Source organism: Macadamia integrifolia, chromosome 9 (assembly GCF_013358625.1).
Source record: "Macadamia integrifolia cultivar HAES 741 chromosome 9, SCU_Mint_v3, whole genome shotgun sequence".
NCBI lineage: Eukaryota > Viridiplantae > Streptophyta > Magnoliopsida > Proteales > Proteaceae > Macadamia > Macadamia integrifolia.
The window spans coordinates 9,291,949-9,307,796 of record NC_056565.1 but is presented as its reverse complement, the minus strand read 5'-3'; the positions used below and the strand labels follow the sequence as shown (position 1 = coordinate 9,307,796).

At 35.8% G+C, this 15,848-nt stretch overlaps 2 protein-coding genes and 1 pseudogene across 2 annotated transcripts; all 3 read right to left on the bottom strand.

Moving 5' to 3' along the window:
- Nucleotides 1-3,369: 3,369 nt before the first annotated feature.
- Nucleotides 3,370-4,821, bottom strand: LOC122089881 (peroxidase 15-like). The gene is made up of 4 exons (XM_042659626.1): nt 4,553-4,821; nt 4,248-4,439; nt 3,931-4,096; nt 3,370-3,833 (listed from the first exon to the last, which is right to left on the bottom strand). Exons 1-4 carry the CDS (start codon nt 4,796-4,798, stop codon nt 3,370-3,372), a joined length of 1,068 nt encoding a protein of 355 aa, XP_042515560.1. The 5' UTR covers nt 4,799-4,821.
- A 2,690-nt stretch (nt 4,822-7,511) lies between these two features.
- On the bottom strand, nt 7,512-8,680 carry LOC122089485 (annotated as a pseudogene).
- A 4,359-nt stretch (nt 8,681-13,039) lies between these two features.
- On the bottom strand, nt 13,040-15,164 carry LOC122087889 (peroxidase N). The gene is made up of 4 exons (XM_042657011.1): nt 14,885-15,164; nt 14,212-14,394; nt 13,909-14,074; nt 13,040-13,663 (listed from the first exon to the last, which is right to left on the bottom strand). The coding sequence occupies exons 1-4, from the start codon at nt 15,110-15,112 to the stop codon at nt 13,242-13,244; spliced, it is 999 nt and encodes a 332-aa protein (XP_042512945.1). The 5' UTR covers nt 15,113-15,164; the 3' UTR covers nt 13,040-13,241.
- Nucleotides 15,165-15,848: the final 684 nt, after the last annotated feature.

The following is a 15,848-nucleotide window of genomic DNA, read 5'->3' as shown; positions in this document are numbered from 1 at the left end:
TTTTCAGAGCAAAAGTTTCCTATACCAACAAGAAAATGGTTTTCGTATGAGAACGATCTTGATTTACGCACATGGAGTCCAATCTATTGTGGATTCCAGTTAGATTCTATGTGTGTAGATCAAGATCATATGAAAACTTGATCTGCACTCTGTCAACAGCGCAGAGAATCTACTATCGTGATTTTTTTTCTATTAGACAAAGTCGAAAATCATATTTAAAATATATATATATATATATATCACATTCACTAATAACTATGCCAGAAAATATATATACCCATGATATATATTATCTAAGTGAAATTTTAGCCTATAAGGAGTGGTAGAAAGTTGGCCACATGGTGAAAAAAAATCCAAAATAATTAAGATAGTTGATAATTAGACAATCCGTGGGTCTATGCTTATAAATGGTAATTGAAGTTGGGGTAGAAATTTTACACAGAAAATCCACGTTGCTCACTAGATATTCAATGGTTAGGATTGCTTTAATATCCTTCCACATGGTACAACTAAGTGTGAAATCTAAAGAAACCCTCTAAACTATGTAGACTTCGGAATTGCTTGTATTCAAAGTCAAGAAAAAGAACATTTGAAGTTTCGAGTTGAACACCCTTTATTGTGTTCTCACCAAAGCTTATGGTACGGAATGGTAATAGTTTTTAATCTATCCTAAGTTCCTAACCATGTTGTCATGACTTAAAAATCTCTTTCAAACAGTGAAAACTCTTTTGCCACTTCAGTTCTTTTGTAATTATGATTTTGTTGTTGTTGATGCTATTGTTTTTGTTTTCAACTTCATAACTAAGCATATGATTTATTAAAAAAATCATCTATATTTTGCACACCAAAAAATCTTGCTAAATCAGTCATTATCTTTTCATGTGCTTAAAAGCCTCAGGTCAAGAAAGAGAGCATTCAATTTGATTTTATCTTTAGATTTTATCTAAGCTTATCTTTAGATTTTTAGATGAAATTTGGTGGTCTTACAGTGACTTGATTCTCTTAAATTAATCATCTCCATTTGTCTAATAATAGTCCATGATAAAGACGACTAACAAACTTTATCGGTTTAAGATTAATTTGTTTAATTTCTTTTGCTTACATCAATTGATGTCCACCATTGATCTATAATATTCCTGTGTTCTTTCCCTCTTGTTTCTCTCAAGATAACATCTTATGTTTAGGGGCCTTTGGATTGCCTAATTATGGCTTGTCACATATTTGTTGTGGATATAATCTCATTTGAATTGTAAAAAATTCAACTTATTTATTGTCAACATCATTTAGTCATTTTCTATATATATTTTGATTGAGGATGTGAAATGATCGATTGGATTTGTTATAGTTTTCTACATATACTAGATCAAATCGAAATCAAACCAATAAAAGTTTGGTCTATAAAAATCAAACCACAATCAATAGTTATTAGTCTAATCAGTTTTAATTTCTTATATATCAGGTTTTTTTTCCTATAAATGGTCTATTGTTTTCAATAGCATCCTTCTACATGGCACAACTAGATATAAATTTTGAAGAAACTCCCTAGACTCTGTAGATTTAGAAATTGAGCAAATGTGTGAAAGAATTCTTAATTTTTAAATTAAAAGAAAGGTTCTCTCCACCCTCCCCCCCCGGGCTTCCATTCTCCCATGCTAAGTCTTTTTCTTCCCTAAGTCTTTCAGTTGATGATAAAGAAATATAAATAATTTATAATAAATAAAATTTTGTGAGTCCTAGAGCTTCCCATGGCCACTGTCACTGCCCCGACCTTCAACACCCATTCCTCTTCCGCTCCCACTCTCCCCTCCTTTGCAACGGGCTATAAATGGGCATTCCCAATACGAAGTAGTGGCCCGACGGTCAAGAATGACCAAATACTATTACTGACTGATAATTGACTGTGGATAACCTGCTTAGAGCTCATTTAAGGATTGGGTACGTATAGCTTAATTGATCAATTAATTCTTTCTCAAAACTCGATTAACCCAATTATCTTAAGTCCGATTATGGACTGATAATCAACTGATCGAATAGAATAGTGCCAATGCCATGGCCTATAAGGAATGATTATCTATACAGGAAGAAACAATGCAAGACCTTAAATTGATGGGGAGTGGTTAGGCCTGGTTATTTAAGACACCCTTGTATTGATGATGTGGCCAATATATTCTTTTGTTTAAAATTATGGGAAAAAGAAGAGTAAAAGGCCACGTGGTTCCTACACCAAGACACAAAGTGAGGCAAAATAACTATCTCACCCCTCATGAAAGACAGAAATCTCACCCCTATTGATACTTCCACATATGGTGTCAACCAGTCGGGCCGGGCCGGGCTGGTCTCGGTTGGGCCTAATCGGGCTTGACCATTTAAAAGCCTTGCACCATGAACTCCCATTTAAGTAAACAGGCCTAGGTTTGGGGGCCATGGTACGGTTTATAATCGGGCCGATTGGTGTCGGGCTTTAATTAGGCTTCCATAAACAGGCTTTAATCGGGCTTTAACCGGGCTACGGATCTATTTAAGTCTAAACGGGCTCTAAACGTGCCTATCCTAAAATTCTATTCTTAGGTGGGTTGAGATTATGGTTGTTCTTTTTAAAAAAAGAAAAGATTATGACCATTACAACTTACAAGATAAAGCTTAATTAAATCAAATCCTACTACAAAGCAAAGGGTAAGAAAGCTTAATTAGTTTCTTACTAGTAGGAAAAATAGGAATTTTATGTAGTATTAAAGGGGGGTCAGGTTGGGTCGGGCTACAACGAGTCAGTTCAAATCGGGCATATAAACGTGTCAGTTCAGTAGGGCGCCCGATGGGATAGCTACCTACACCATGAACGCCCGTTTAATAAACATGTCGGGCTTGAGCTCCACATGTTTATTAACCTGGCCGATTTAGGTTGGGCCATAAACGTATTGGGCTTTCACATGTGTTCTCATTAGCCCCTGCATTAATATAGGGGCCACACTGCCTTACATGAAACCCTCTCCTTTTTTCATTTTTTTTATTTTATTTTAATACAAAAATCAAATTTATGCTTTTTTAGAAGAAAAAAAAATTCAAAGAATTCATGGGATGATCAAACAAAATGTAATTTATACATAGGTAACTTCATATAAATAATAGGATACCGAATCATAAAACTTCAAAAACTTTTCTTATTCATGATTACCCAAAAAAAAAAAAAAAAAAAACATACACTGCAACGACTAAAAAAAATATACTGCTTACACCCCCCACACCCCACCAAAAAAAAAAAGTTCCAAGTCTACCCCAAGTTATTAATTTATTAATTAGAATAGAAATTCTTCCACAACAGTTTAGTTCAAACAAACTCATTCACCCATAAGGGTTTATATCCATCATCAGCTAGTTGGAGCTAATCAAAACGTCATTCGAGTCAAATATTGATTTATCTTCATTGACCCTTGCGCAGTTCAATCGGATCTCTCCATCGGACCCAGTTAACGGGCTGATATTTCCCATTCTTATCATAGAACGAACAAAGCTCCTAAAGAATTTGTGTTGATTGCTGCTGAAGCTCTTCACATCAGAGAGAGCATTCTCACCGGAAGTTGATGTAAACAACTCTTGATCACTTTGGAGCAGACCTCTATTCTTTTTAAGGTTGGAGAAATATTTATTATCGAATTTATCGGGTGTGGTCGGGTCTAGGTTGGCTACAGCAGACCCGTCTCCACCATCAGGGCAGATCTTTTGGAGAGTCTTCAAGTAAGTTAAGTTGATAGTCGGGTCAGGCTTGCCTGTGTTATTGAAGTTGTACAACCGATAACTGAAAGATCGACACTGGGAACGTCCAAATGTGTGGGCACCTGAGAATATAATGACACTCCCAATTATATACTAATACTTGATTAAATAATTAGTTACATAATTAAGACAGGGAATGAAATTTAATAAAATTGTTACCTAACAATGCAACAAGATCATTGGTGTCAAGGCCACGGGCTGCGAACTTAGCCTTGAGAACAGAGAGTGGATCTGTGGGACTTGGCATTGTAGTATTGGCTGCACTCTGGTTTGCTGTTAAACCATCCCTTCTTCCAAGTAGAACCCACCATGAAGGACCTCCTGCCTATAATTAATTAAGACCAATTGTAATTAAAGATAAAATTAATGATTTGATATTAAAACTGAATTAGGTTGCTAATTCGGGTGGTATCTCATATAAAGTTTCAAAAGAGGAATGGTACAAGATAATTTTCTTAATTAAATTAATAACATACCAAGACCACAGAAACTTGGGATGCAATTGCGAGAATGTCAGCACAAGAGACTACACCAGGGCATCTATCCTCTAAAGCAGCCTTGATGGTGTCAACAACATCAAATCTTCTAGCCGAGCCCTTGTTGGGTATGGCATCTTTCTCACTTTTTATAGTAGCACTGTTGTTCAACAGAATTGATCCATCACAACCCTAAAACCATCCATGACCATAGTTAGTGAAATAAGTTTAGTTTTTCCTTTCAGTACTTCCTTCAAACAGCTCATGGTAATAAGGAGAGAAAAGTGAGAGAAAATCTCACATACATTGACAAAGCAATCATGGAAATGAAGTCGAATGAGGCTGGCACCGACTCTGGGGTCCGTCTGTGATGCTTGTTCGATGATATCTTCGACGATGCCAAACACGTCGGGGCATGTCTCTTCGTAAAAATAAGGATCCAACTGAGCTGCTGATCCTCTGATCAGCATAGACATACACAGGATAAGAAGAGCTGCTACTACTGTTAAGGTGGTAGAAGAGGATGACATCTTTAAGCTAAAGGACGACATAGGAATAACCTTCTTTGCCTTAGCTATTTGTGTCGTGGGATAGACTACAAACTCTTCTTCTCTTACTCTATTAATAGATAAAATTGGCAAGGATTGATGAGGTAATGTAAGAGCGTGACTGAACCCGGATCCTCTCTGGCCAGCTGAACCTTCCAATCTATCTCACACCATCTTTGAGGTGTGGAGACCACACAAGTGGTCAACTGAGATGAGATTGACCACTTGACTACTTGTGTGGTCCCCAAGGTTCAGCCGGCTGAAAATGATTCAAATTCGATTTTGTATTATTAATGTAAAACTGCCGCCATTGATCAGGTCTGAAAAAAATCAATGGTCAAGTTTCAAGCTAAATAGAATTGATCATGTGCTATGCTGATACTTAGATAACCCATGGGTGCATGTTTATTGATGGTAGGCTAGAATCCAAGTTGAGGTTTAAACTTGATGACATGTGAACAAATCAAACCGTTCACTAGCTATTCAATGTTCAGTATTATTGCCCATCGCATAACTAGGTGTGAAATCAAAAAAAATAAAATATAAAAATAAAAATTCTTTTAGACTATGTAGATCTAGGAATTTCTTACCCTCAAAGTAAGGGAAGAAAATATTTGAAGTTTTGAGTGGAACACCCTTCAATTTTGCTTTGATAAAGACTTTAGTCGTGGCGGGATCAAACCCAAAAGTCAGGACTAAATATTCGTTTTTTACATTTGATTATGTCTAAATATATACCGAGATAGGGTTTTGATCACTTCATTTTTTTAAATTTATAATTAAGGGTCATAATTAGAATGAACAATTTATTCTCTTAAATTAATCATTTCCATTCGTCTACTAGGCCATAATAAAGACGACTAATGAGCTTTGTAATTGCCTTTAATGTGGATGTCTCATTTAATTAATTTTTCTTAGTATCATTGTGTAGAGTACGTCATCCACACAATGGTGGTGATGTCATTGAATGAAGGAAATGCTCAAGATTTTTTCGTTTTCTTGGGGTAAAATAAATGCATAAGATTAATATTATAAAAAGCATACAATGTGAAAACCACGTTACCGGTCCAAGGCTTGTCCTAATGCTTGGCACTTCTCCCTTAGAAGATTGGCCAACCATGTCATTGGTTCAGGGTTTGTCCTAGTGGTTGACACTTCTCCGTTAAGAAAGTGGCATTTCAAAGTTGGCATTTCTCCCTTAGGAGAGTGGCATACATGTATTGCTGGGCTAGGATTTGCCTTGGTGGTTAACATTTCTCCCTTAAGAGAGAGTGGTTAAGGGATTTGATTGGCATAATCTCAATCAAATCCCTCTGCCAACATCTAAGTATTTTACAAAACTATTAGTATCTTTTCTGGTTTCTAAGAAGGTTGTGATCGAGGCCTTTAATTTCTTCACTCCTCTATGGGCCTCGACATCGGAAAAAATTGTGAACATATTATTTTAATCATGTAGTAAGATTAAAATAAACATTAATTATTATAATAATTGCATTATATTGCTCGAAAGGTGAAGCCATGCGTCCTTGAAATAGTAAACTTATGCAAAAGGCATCAACTGGTTGGAACTTGTCGATCTCCACCAATTTAAGGCCTTATAGTGTTTCCGCATATTTAGATAATAAGGTTTTGTAGACCAGCATATAGATATGTTTCTATTCAATCAATTGGTTTTCGATCCAAAATCAAGCTCAAGGTTTCAACAAACTAATTGACTAATTGGGCTATAAACGATTCTCTAATGAGTCATAAACAGTCCTTCAGCGAGGTCTATAATTGGACTATGACGGGCTTAAATGGACTAATATATAGAGCTATAAATGATTAGTCACATTATTCAGTCTGCCAATTACTGATCCGATCCTGACAATTCCTCTGATCCGCTACCGATCCCTAGAACCATGGTCTTGGGGCGGACCTTGATGATGATAGGGTGAGTGTTGGGAAGAGAAGGACATTGGGGGAATTCAATAACTGTTATGCTCAAACAAACTTATTCGTGCGTAAGGGTTTCATTAGCTATATCCATCGGCTGGATATAGCTTGAATTGTTTCTAGGTTATAGAAATACTTATTATCGAACCCATCGGGTGTGGTCGGGTCTAGGTTGGTTACTGAAGACTCATTCCTAATCTCGGGGCAAAAATGAAGAGTAATGACTAAGGCTCTCTTTGGTTTGATTTCTATTTGTATTTAGTAACTATTTTTTAGAAATTATTTGTGACAATAAATTATGGATCATAAATAGTATTCGTTTGGTTACTATTTATAAAATAAATTATATAATGAGAAAAGAGGTTTCGGGTTTCACCTTTAGTTTTGAGCTTCAAGCAAGAGAGACGATAGGATTTGAGGTTTTTTATTGGAAAATATAAAACATACTGAAGTTACCTATTTACCTTTGATTTTGAGTAATTTAGCACACTTGCTCGTTTAAGGTAGCGCAAAAATCAACATAAATGATTTGTTATCACAAATCACAAATAGCTTGAGAGTAATTTGTGATATGTGATTTATTCTAATTTATTATAAATAGAAATAAGTGCTATAAATTATAAAAAAAACTTGTAAAAATAAAAATAAATACAAATAGAAATCAAACCAAAGAGAGCCTAAGTGTAAAACTATTTTCTTATTCATGATTATCTTAACATACAATTCTACGAGAAAAAAAAAAATTCTTAAGTAATGGTTATTTCACTAGCTATATCCATCATCAGATGGAGCTAATTAAAACATCATTTGACTCAAATAATGATTCATCTCCATTGACCTTGCTGCAGTTCAATCGGATCTCTCCTTGGGAACCTGTTAACACACTGATATTTTCCATTCTTATCATAGATTTAACAAAGCTTTTAAAGAATTTGTGTTGATGCCTGCTGTAGCTCTTAACGATAGAGCACCCGAAGCTGAAAACAACTCTTGATCACTTTGGAGCAGACCTTCCTCTTTTTTAAGGTTGGAGAAAAATTTATTATCGAATTTATTGGGTGTGGTCAGGTCTAGGTTGGTTAGGATAGACCCGTTTCCACCGTCGGGGCAGATATTTTGGAGAGTCTCCCAGTAAGTTGAGTTGATCGTCGGGTCGGGCTTGCCGGTGCTATTGAAATCGTAGAGCCGAAAACTGAAAACTCGACACTAGGCACGTCCAAATGTGTGGGCACCTGAGAATATAATATAATCACACACCTAATTATACACTAATAAATACTTGATTAATTAATTACATAACTATATATAGAGGAATTAAAAGACACTATATATGAGAATGAATGAAATTAGGGATGTAAAAGGATAGTCGAAAATATTCAATTGACTTCCTTGTGGATTTAGGGGTATCCGTATTCAGTTAGATGGTATCTGAATTCAAATTTAAAAAATAATTATTTGATTCGAATAGAAATGTTTTTAATTATAATAAAAAAATTAGTTAATTAATGATCTTGAGGGTTCATGAAATTTTAACAGGATTTATAGATTGAAGAAAATAGCTAAAACAATTAAGAAACATGAATTGAGAGCAAATTAGTGAGTGAAAGAAAGGTCTGGTTACACAAGTCAATGATATAAACGGATAGTCGAAATCCAAATTACATTTGCATCTGCACTCATTCAAAGATATCTATATCCAATCACATCTGATTTATAGTATTCAATTCGTATTCAATCTATTTACATCTCTAATTACATGAAATTAATAAAATTGTTACCAGACAATGCAACAAGATCGGTGGTGTCAAAGCCGTGGTCTGCGAACTTTGACGTGAGAACAGACAGGGTGTCATTGGGAGCTGGCATTGTAGTATTGGTTGCACTCTGGTTTGCGGTTATACCATCCCTTCTTCCTAGTAGAACCGACCATGAAGGACCTCCTGCCGATATTAATTAAGCCCAATTTTACATTAATTGAAGTAATTAAGAAGAATACATTAACAATAATTTGATAAAACTGAATTAGTTTTCTGATTAATTAAATTAATAACATACATGGTCAATGGTCAGTGAAAAAAAATTTGCATGCGGGATTGGTGTACTTTTCCACTTACGCAACAATAATTAAGATGAGAGTTATATATCATGTGCCACATTGAATGGATTAAACAAGTTTTTGGATGGTTATCCATATAACACAATGGGAGGTGATGTTTCAAAAAATCATAAGATAAAATCAAATCATTCATTTTTATGATTTTTTTTAATCTAATCTGTTTGTTTTCATTCTAAGTTGTGAGTGTGTTCGTTAATGTCTTGAGTATTGTTCTGCATGTATAGATATACATTGTTGTGTTTTAATATAAGAGATATATATTTTATTGAATTAGACTCTTAAGTTTGACATTTGGCTAATTTAGACTATGTCCTCTCTTTCCAATGATCGGAATTGATATATCATCTGTCCACATATGTGGTAGAATAGATGCCTTGTAATATTCGGACAAAAAAAAAATAATGAGTCTTTGTGATATTAATAATTTTTCTTACAAAAAAAAAAATTAATAATGATTCATATTTTTTTATATGGCAAAAGTTTTCTTATACCCATGGATAGAATGGATAGAGAATTTATGGTTTTAATTATTTTTTCTCTACTATACAAAGTCGTTGTTGCCTCTAAGAGTTGCATCATCCTATGATAACAAGGCTAGGAAATGTTCATCGATCAAGTTTCAACCTAAACGGAGTTGGTCATGTGAAAAAAAAAATAAATAAATAAATAACTACTAAGAGGATATACGCCAATACTTAGACAATCTATGGGTGCATGCTTACGGTAGGTAATCAAATATTATTTTTTAATCTATCCAAACAGCATTGTCATGACTTAGAAATCTCTAATAAACTGAGAAGATGTGAGTGGATTCTAAATATGTAACTATGAAAACTCATCGTTCTTCTAATCACTTTTGTCTTATATATTGACCACTACGAAGCTATTTTATTTAATTTGTTGTTTGTTACATGCTATTGTTTTTGTTTTCCTACTTCATAATCGAAGGATGGATAACGATCAAGATATATATATATATATATATATTTTTCCTTTATAAATTAGATCAATTTGTTCAATGTCTTTTGTCTACATCAATTAAAGAGTTCTAGCATTGATCTATAGAATTCATGGGTTCTTTCCCTCTTCTTTCTCTCAAGGTAATGTCTTATGTTTAGGCCTTTGGATTGCTTATGGCTTGTCCCATGTATGATGGGGATGTCTCATTTGAATTTAATTTGGTGACAAATCTAGCCCCACTAAACATCATTAGGCACCTTCCATGTATGTTTGGATCAAGGGTGTCAAAAGGTTAACTCTGTCCAAAACATCAAGGTGCATCTACATAACATTCCCTCCCTTTGGATCTAAAACACTATTCTACAAACCTAATCCAAGGAATGCTTATGAAATTGGGAATGTTGACCTTAATTAGTAGACTTGGCCAGTTGTATTGTTGACCTTAATTAGTTTCAGCTCCCATGTCCTGCCCTTTTGATCTTTCAGGGCTATGTTGTATAATTAGATGATAGAACTATACTAGTAAAGTAAGCTAGATTTGGCTGTTTGGGAGACCCTTCTGTTTCTCCTACTAGTGCATCCTCTAGGGACAATTCAATGTTTCTCAACAGCCAAAGGTTAAAGTTCTTCAAAGTCTCAAGGGGAAGGTTTATAACTAGCTAGGCTCCTCAATCAAGCCATCCTTACCCACATCAGCCGATGGTGGAAATTTTCTCCCAGAAGCTTTAGATCCACCATTGTGGTATCAAATACCACGTTCCTCAGCTGATCCAGTAAGATCTCAACCTCCGTTCTTGTGGTATAGTTTGCAACTGCATTGAACCCAAGTGGGAATTGTGGCGATAGAAGGCTAGCAGTCTTACTTCTCCAATTCTTTATTACAGCCCTCTTATTGCATTCCCTTCATCCTCCTTAATCAAAATCAAATTGACTATTCTCCTTACTGTTTCATACATCTTGGGATGCCCAAAAATACCAAGATAATGAGCCCATAAATACAAGCCAAAATGATTGTACCCTTGCGGAAGGGTTTCACTTGCAATATTAAGAAATTAATTGACCACAATAAATAATTTACATTAACCATTCTGTAGTCCAATCAGCGCTCTCCGTCGCTTCTTGTTAACAGGCTGATATTTCCCATTCTTATCATGGATTGAACGAAGCTCTCAATAGCCTGTTTAGAGCTCATTTACTAAGCCCAACATATTTAAAGATTATTTAAATTTTGATTGTAGTCTATATGGAGATAAAAATATTATTAATCCGTTTAAAGCCTGATTAAAGACTGATCAGTACCTAACTGATCGTTTATAAATGGGACCATCTCTAGCATATGAGGGCCGATTCTTTAAACAGTTTAATCACGATGCAAGGTCCTAAAGTGACGAAACCCGATTAGCCACAATTGAAACCAGCCTGGCTTAACGGTTGGGTCTAGGTTGGTTACTGAAAGTCCTTTTCTACTGGGGCAAAAAATGCACACAAACATGTTGTGTTAGAGCAGGCACTATTTAGGGAATTTCAGTAGTGCAAGTTTTTATTTTTGGTGATTTGATTATATTAGATGAGTAATTTGGAAGACCCTTGATTGGGTTTTATGATATTTTTTTTCTATTTTTCTTACGTGGTTTCAAAATTGCGAAGGATCAGTATCTGGCCATGGAGGCTTATAAATTCAAATTAATTTGGGCGTCTTTTACTGTTTAATCTATGTTCTTTCCAAAGTTATATGTTCTGCCTCTCCAGGGGATTCTATTAAAAAAGTGAGAGAACCTCTGATCATCAGCAAAGACACGCAGTGAAGAAGAGCTGCTGCTACTGTTAAGGTGGTGGAAGAAGAGGATGACTCTTTAAGATAAAGGACGAAATGGGAACCTTCTTTGTCTTTGCTTATGTTTGTGCCTAAGCTATATATGTGGTGCTATAGAAGAATAAATTTGGTAAGATCAGGTAACGTAATAGGGTGGCTTGTCACATATATGATGTAATGTCTCATTTGATTTTGGCAGAATTTTTTCTGTAGGAGTGTAGCACTTACGCCCTGATAGAATTTGTATTTTAGGGTTTGTGATTCTGTATATTCTATTGATGAAAGATAGTTTAAATATACAAGAGTTACCATTCATATGTGATCTACTTACCATTCACGTGTGATATGGATTTTGGTATACAAGGGAATGTAAGATTGTGAATATAGGAGTTGCCATTCATATTTCATATTCTTGCCCTTCACATGTGATATGGATTTTGGTATACAAGGTAATAGAGAGGATTGGAATCCTCGTGTACAAGGTAAGAAAGATTTGATAGAATATTTGATTGAAATCCGACATGGACTGATACGCCCTCATGAATGCCCAAATTGCACCCTGCCAGATGCATTTGCGCAACCTCTCATTGGTCCTAGCGCACATGCAGGTCACGCTCCCCCACAGAAAGACCAATGTTTCTCCCATAGATATCTTATTCCAGTATGTTTGAGTAATTTTTCATTTTAGCAATTCAGTCCTCTGTGAATATTGAGGGTTAGACACCCTCCCCAGCTGCAACCTAAATGTTTGGTTTTTGTCTCACCCCCCCCCCCCCACCCCTCAAACAAAAAAAAAAGCTCCATTGATTAAGAAGTGGATTAATAATTCTGATCTTCTCTGAGTTGGCCCTAGTGCTTAACCATTAGGAGTTCACTCTATCCTTTTGTATCCTCATTGAATTTCTCTTATAGCTTGATTCTTCTGTAGGGATACGCTGTTGTTTTATTGTGGAGTTTTTTAATTTTTTTTTTTTTATTTTTATTTGTTCTTTTCTCCAATTTGGGGGAGGGAATTCCTAAGCCTCATTGAATATATTAATCATTCACCCAGAAGAAAAAAAATCTAAATGGGGGAATCTCTACCTTGTTGTCTTACTATGTTCTCTGTACATTTTGGAATGAGAGCACAGTTACTGTTCACTGAGAGGATTTTTTGGTGATTGAAGAGTAAAGATGAGATTCTTGACATGCCGATTGACAACCTAAATGCTAGGATTTCCTTTTGGTTGAGCAGAAATAAAAACTTGTGCAACTTTCCCCATTAGCTTGCATATGAAGGAGCAATTAGCCCCATTCAACATCTCTGTGTTTTATGCTGTTCAAAGCTAGATCCACATGAGGTATGTGATGCATAGCTTAAAAAAAAGGAAACTCAAGTCACATCTCAGACTATATATTAATTGTTTTTTTTTATTCTGTTCGAGGGACAATACACAAGAACTCTTCTCATTCTACTATAAACTGCCCTAGTTTGAGACCTAATTAGAAGTACTTCTCACACCTCACATGATTATTTTAACTAGTGCATTCTACAAGATAGTACTAGCTAGATTTAACTTGACTATATATATATATGATAGACAGGTTCAAAGTGGATAGTTGCTCAAGAGGGCCCTCTGCAACTATGAGTTGACTACCCTGCAGTTCTTGCGTATCTCCCCAGCTGATCCAGTAAGAGGGCTAATATTCCCCATATTGATCATAGAGTTGGCAAAAGCCTTGAAGAAAAGAGAAGAGTCACTGCTATAGCTCTCCACTAGTGGTTTCGTAGTTGTAACAGAGAGATTGCTTGTATAGAGAATTTCATCTGATTGGAGAAGGCCCTTTCCATTGAGCAGGTTCTTGAAGTAATGGTTATCAAATAGATCAGTTGAGTTCCGATCAAGAGGGGCAGTGTTGTTGCCATCACTAGTTGTTGGGCAGAGGTTTTGCAGATCAGAAAGCATATTAGTATCCAAAGTACTATCTGGAGCACCTGTGTTGGAGAAGTTGAACAACCGTTGACTGAAGGTGGCACACTTTGCTAACCCTATTGTATGAGCTCCTAGATTTGCAGAAGAAAACCCACATAAAATCACTAACAGATCACTTATATTCTATAATAAACAACGTTTAATGGCTAGGCTAGCTTTTAAGGATGAATTCTATCTTGTCAAGGCTTTCTTCTTAAAACCAATAGATTTGAAGCGGGGTGACCTCTTGTGGCTCTTATGCATGATAGTTGAGTGTCACCTCAACATACCCGAGTCCCAACACTATGTGGCTAGAGATTGATACAGTAACACATACCTGACAAAGATACAACATCAGTGATGTTAAGACCTACAGCATTAAACTTTGGGATGATTACATCCAAGGTCTCAAAAGGAGAAGGCAGGTTAGAGTTTGATCCTGACTGATTTGCCACCAATCCATCTCTTCGTCCTAGAAGAACTTTCCATGAAGGTCCTCCACTCTGCAAAATTATTGCAATTCACCATTAAATTCTCATCTCCTTCTACTATACTATACTAATTAAACTTGCGGAGATGATCAAATGAAACTTTGAAAGTAAATTAACCTACTGTCCAATAAAGATGTTAATTAGCTTACTAGAAGGACGGCATCTCTGGCTACAATAGCTAATATGTCAGCACAGGATACCACTCCACTGCATTCACTTTCAACAGCACTCTTGATAGTATCCACAACTTCAAATCCTCTTGCAGAGTTTTTGTTGGGGCCAGAAAATTTCTCACCATCACTCCCGTCCAAGAGAACTGATGCGTCACAACCCTGTACAAATAAATAAGGATTATCAAGAATAGGAAGAAGGTGATGATGAATGTGAATGAAAAGTGGGTTCAAGAAAACGATAATGAAATTAATAGGAAGGGTACTTAGTGGGGGAAGAGTAATGGTTACTAGCCATATAAATAATCACTAACACAGCTTTCTCTAATCTTATTACATATCACTCGACAGATGTAAATTCACTTAATCTTCAAAAGAATCCACACTGGAACTAGCTTTCATCCAACAAGAAAAATAGTTTAAAAATAAACAGCACTCTCTCTCTTTCATCAGTCCATGCAAGATATAATATGTTGTTAAATAGAGTAGGAAGACCCACTAAAATACCACTTACGGGTCCAATCCAAAAGATTAAGCTCTTAGGTGGAGACAGCAGAATTATATTGGTCCAAGATTATACCTCTATAACTTCCAACATCTCGACAACATACTAACTCCCACTATAAATGGATATTTTGAACTTTAAACTCACATTTACAAAGCAATCATGGAAGTGGAGTCGGAGCAAGGAAGCTGCCATTCGCATTTCGTTTACAAGAGCTATCTTGACCTGTTGACGTACAACTTGGAGAAGATTAGGACATGTATTCTGGTAGAAATCAGTGGTTAATTGGGATCTCACTGTTATACTAGAACACAGAATCAGTGAAAATATGATAAGCAAAGCATGATGACTGAGAAAGATTTTGCACATCTTCATTGTTGATGAAGAGAGTTAAGTGAGTGAAGCAAGCGTAGATTGCAACAAGAGTAATGGCTTATGTGATGGATACACATTAGTTCTAGGTGGCATCCATTATTTATAGCCTAAAACTTGGTTGAAGTAGCAAATTTTTTAAGTAGCATTATCATTTAATTATGTGTTTTGTGTTTTTTAAGCTACTGAGTGCTGTAAGGTACGGCGGCGGCGGCGGCGGCGGGTGCTTGGCTGTATCCGGAGCACACCATTACCAGCCAATGTACGTAAGCCATTAAGCAGCGCTCTGAGTGTAAGTTAACCTGGTCATCACTGATTTAGTGGATATTGGAACATTTAATATTCCCAAGATCTTATGGGATTAAGAGGACGGTGATGAGGTTCATCCTTATCGGAATGCATTTGATATGATATAAGCATGCATTATGGCACACTACTGAAGAGCTTCAGTGCTCAGAGAAGGCAAAAACCAAAGCCATTTTGCTGCTACTTCCGTGCACGATTTAGCCATGGCTGCCTAGCTCTATCTGTTTTGTCTTTCCTATCGGAGCTTCTACCCTAATTAAAAAGCATTATAAGTAGTAGTTGCAGTAGTAGGAATAAGCATTAGCTTCATCTGTTATATATATATATATATGAAAGAGAGAAAGAGAGAAAGAGAGAGAGATGACTGGTTCTGAATGGGCATCATATTATAAAAATCCGATCAAAAACTACTTGTCTTCAAGTAGGATAGGAT

Excerpts from the sequence above, each read along its gene's own strand:
- LOC122087889 (XM_042657011.1), bottom strand. The coding sequence starts at position 15,112 with ATGAAGATGTGCAAAATCTTTCTCAGTCATCATGCTTTGCTTATCATA. Across the intron at positions 14,395-14,884 it reads TCCATGATTGCTTTGTAAAT|GGTTGTGACGCATCAGTTCT; the intron begins GTGAGTTTAAAG and ends TTATTTGTACAG. Across the intron at positions 13,664-13,908 it reads TGATGTTGTATCTTTGTCAG|GAGCTCATACAATAGGGTTA; the intron begins GTATGTGTTACT and ends CTGCAAATCTAG.
- LOC122089881 (XM_042659626.1), bottom strand. The coding sequence starts at position 4,798 with ATGTCGTCCTTTAGCTTAAAGATGTCATCCTCTTCTACCACCTTAACA. Across the intron at positions 4,097-4,247 it reads CCCAAGTTTCTGTGGTCTTG|GCAGGAGGTCCTTCATGGTG; the intron begins GTATGTTATTAA and ends AATTAATTATAG. Across the intron at positions 3,834-3,930 it reads TGATCTTGTTGCATTGTTAG|GTGCCCACACATTTGGACGT; the intron begins GTAACAATTTTA and ends TTATATTCTCAG.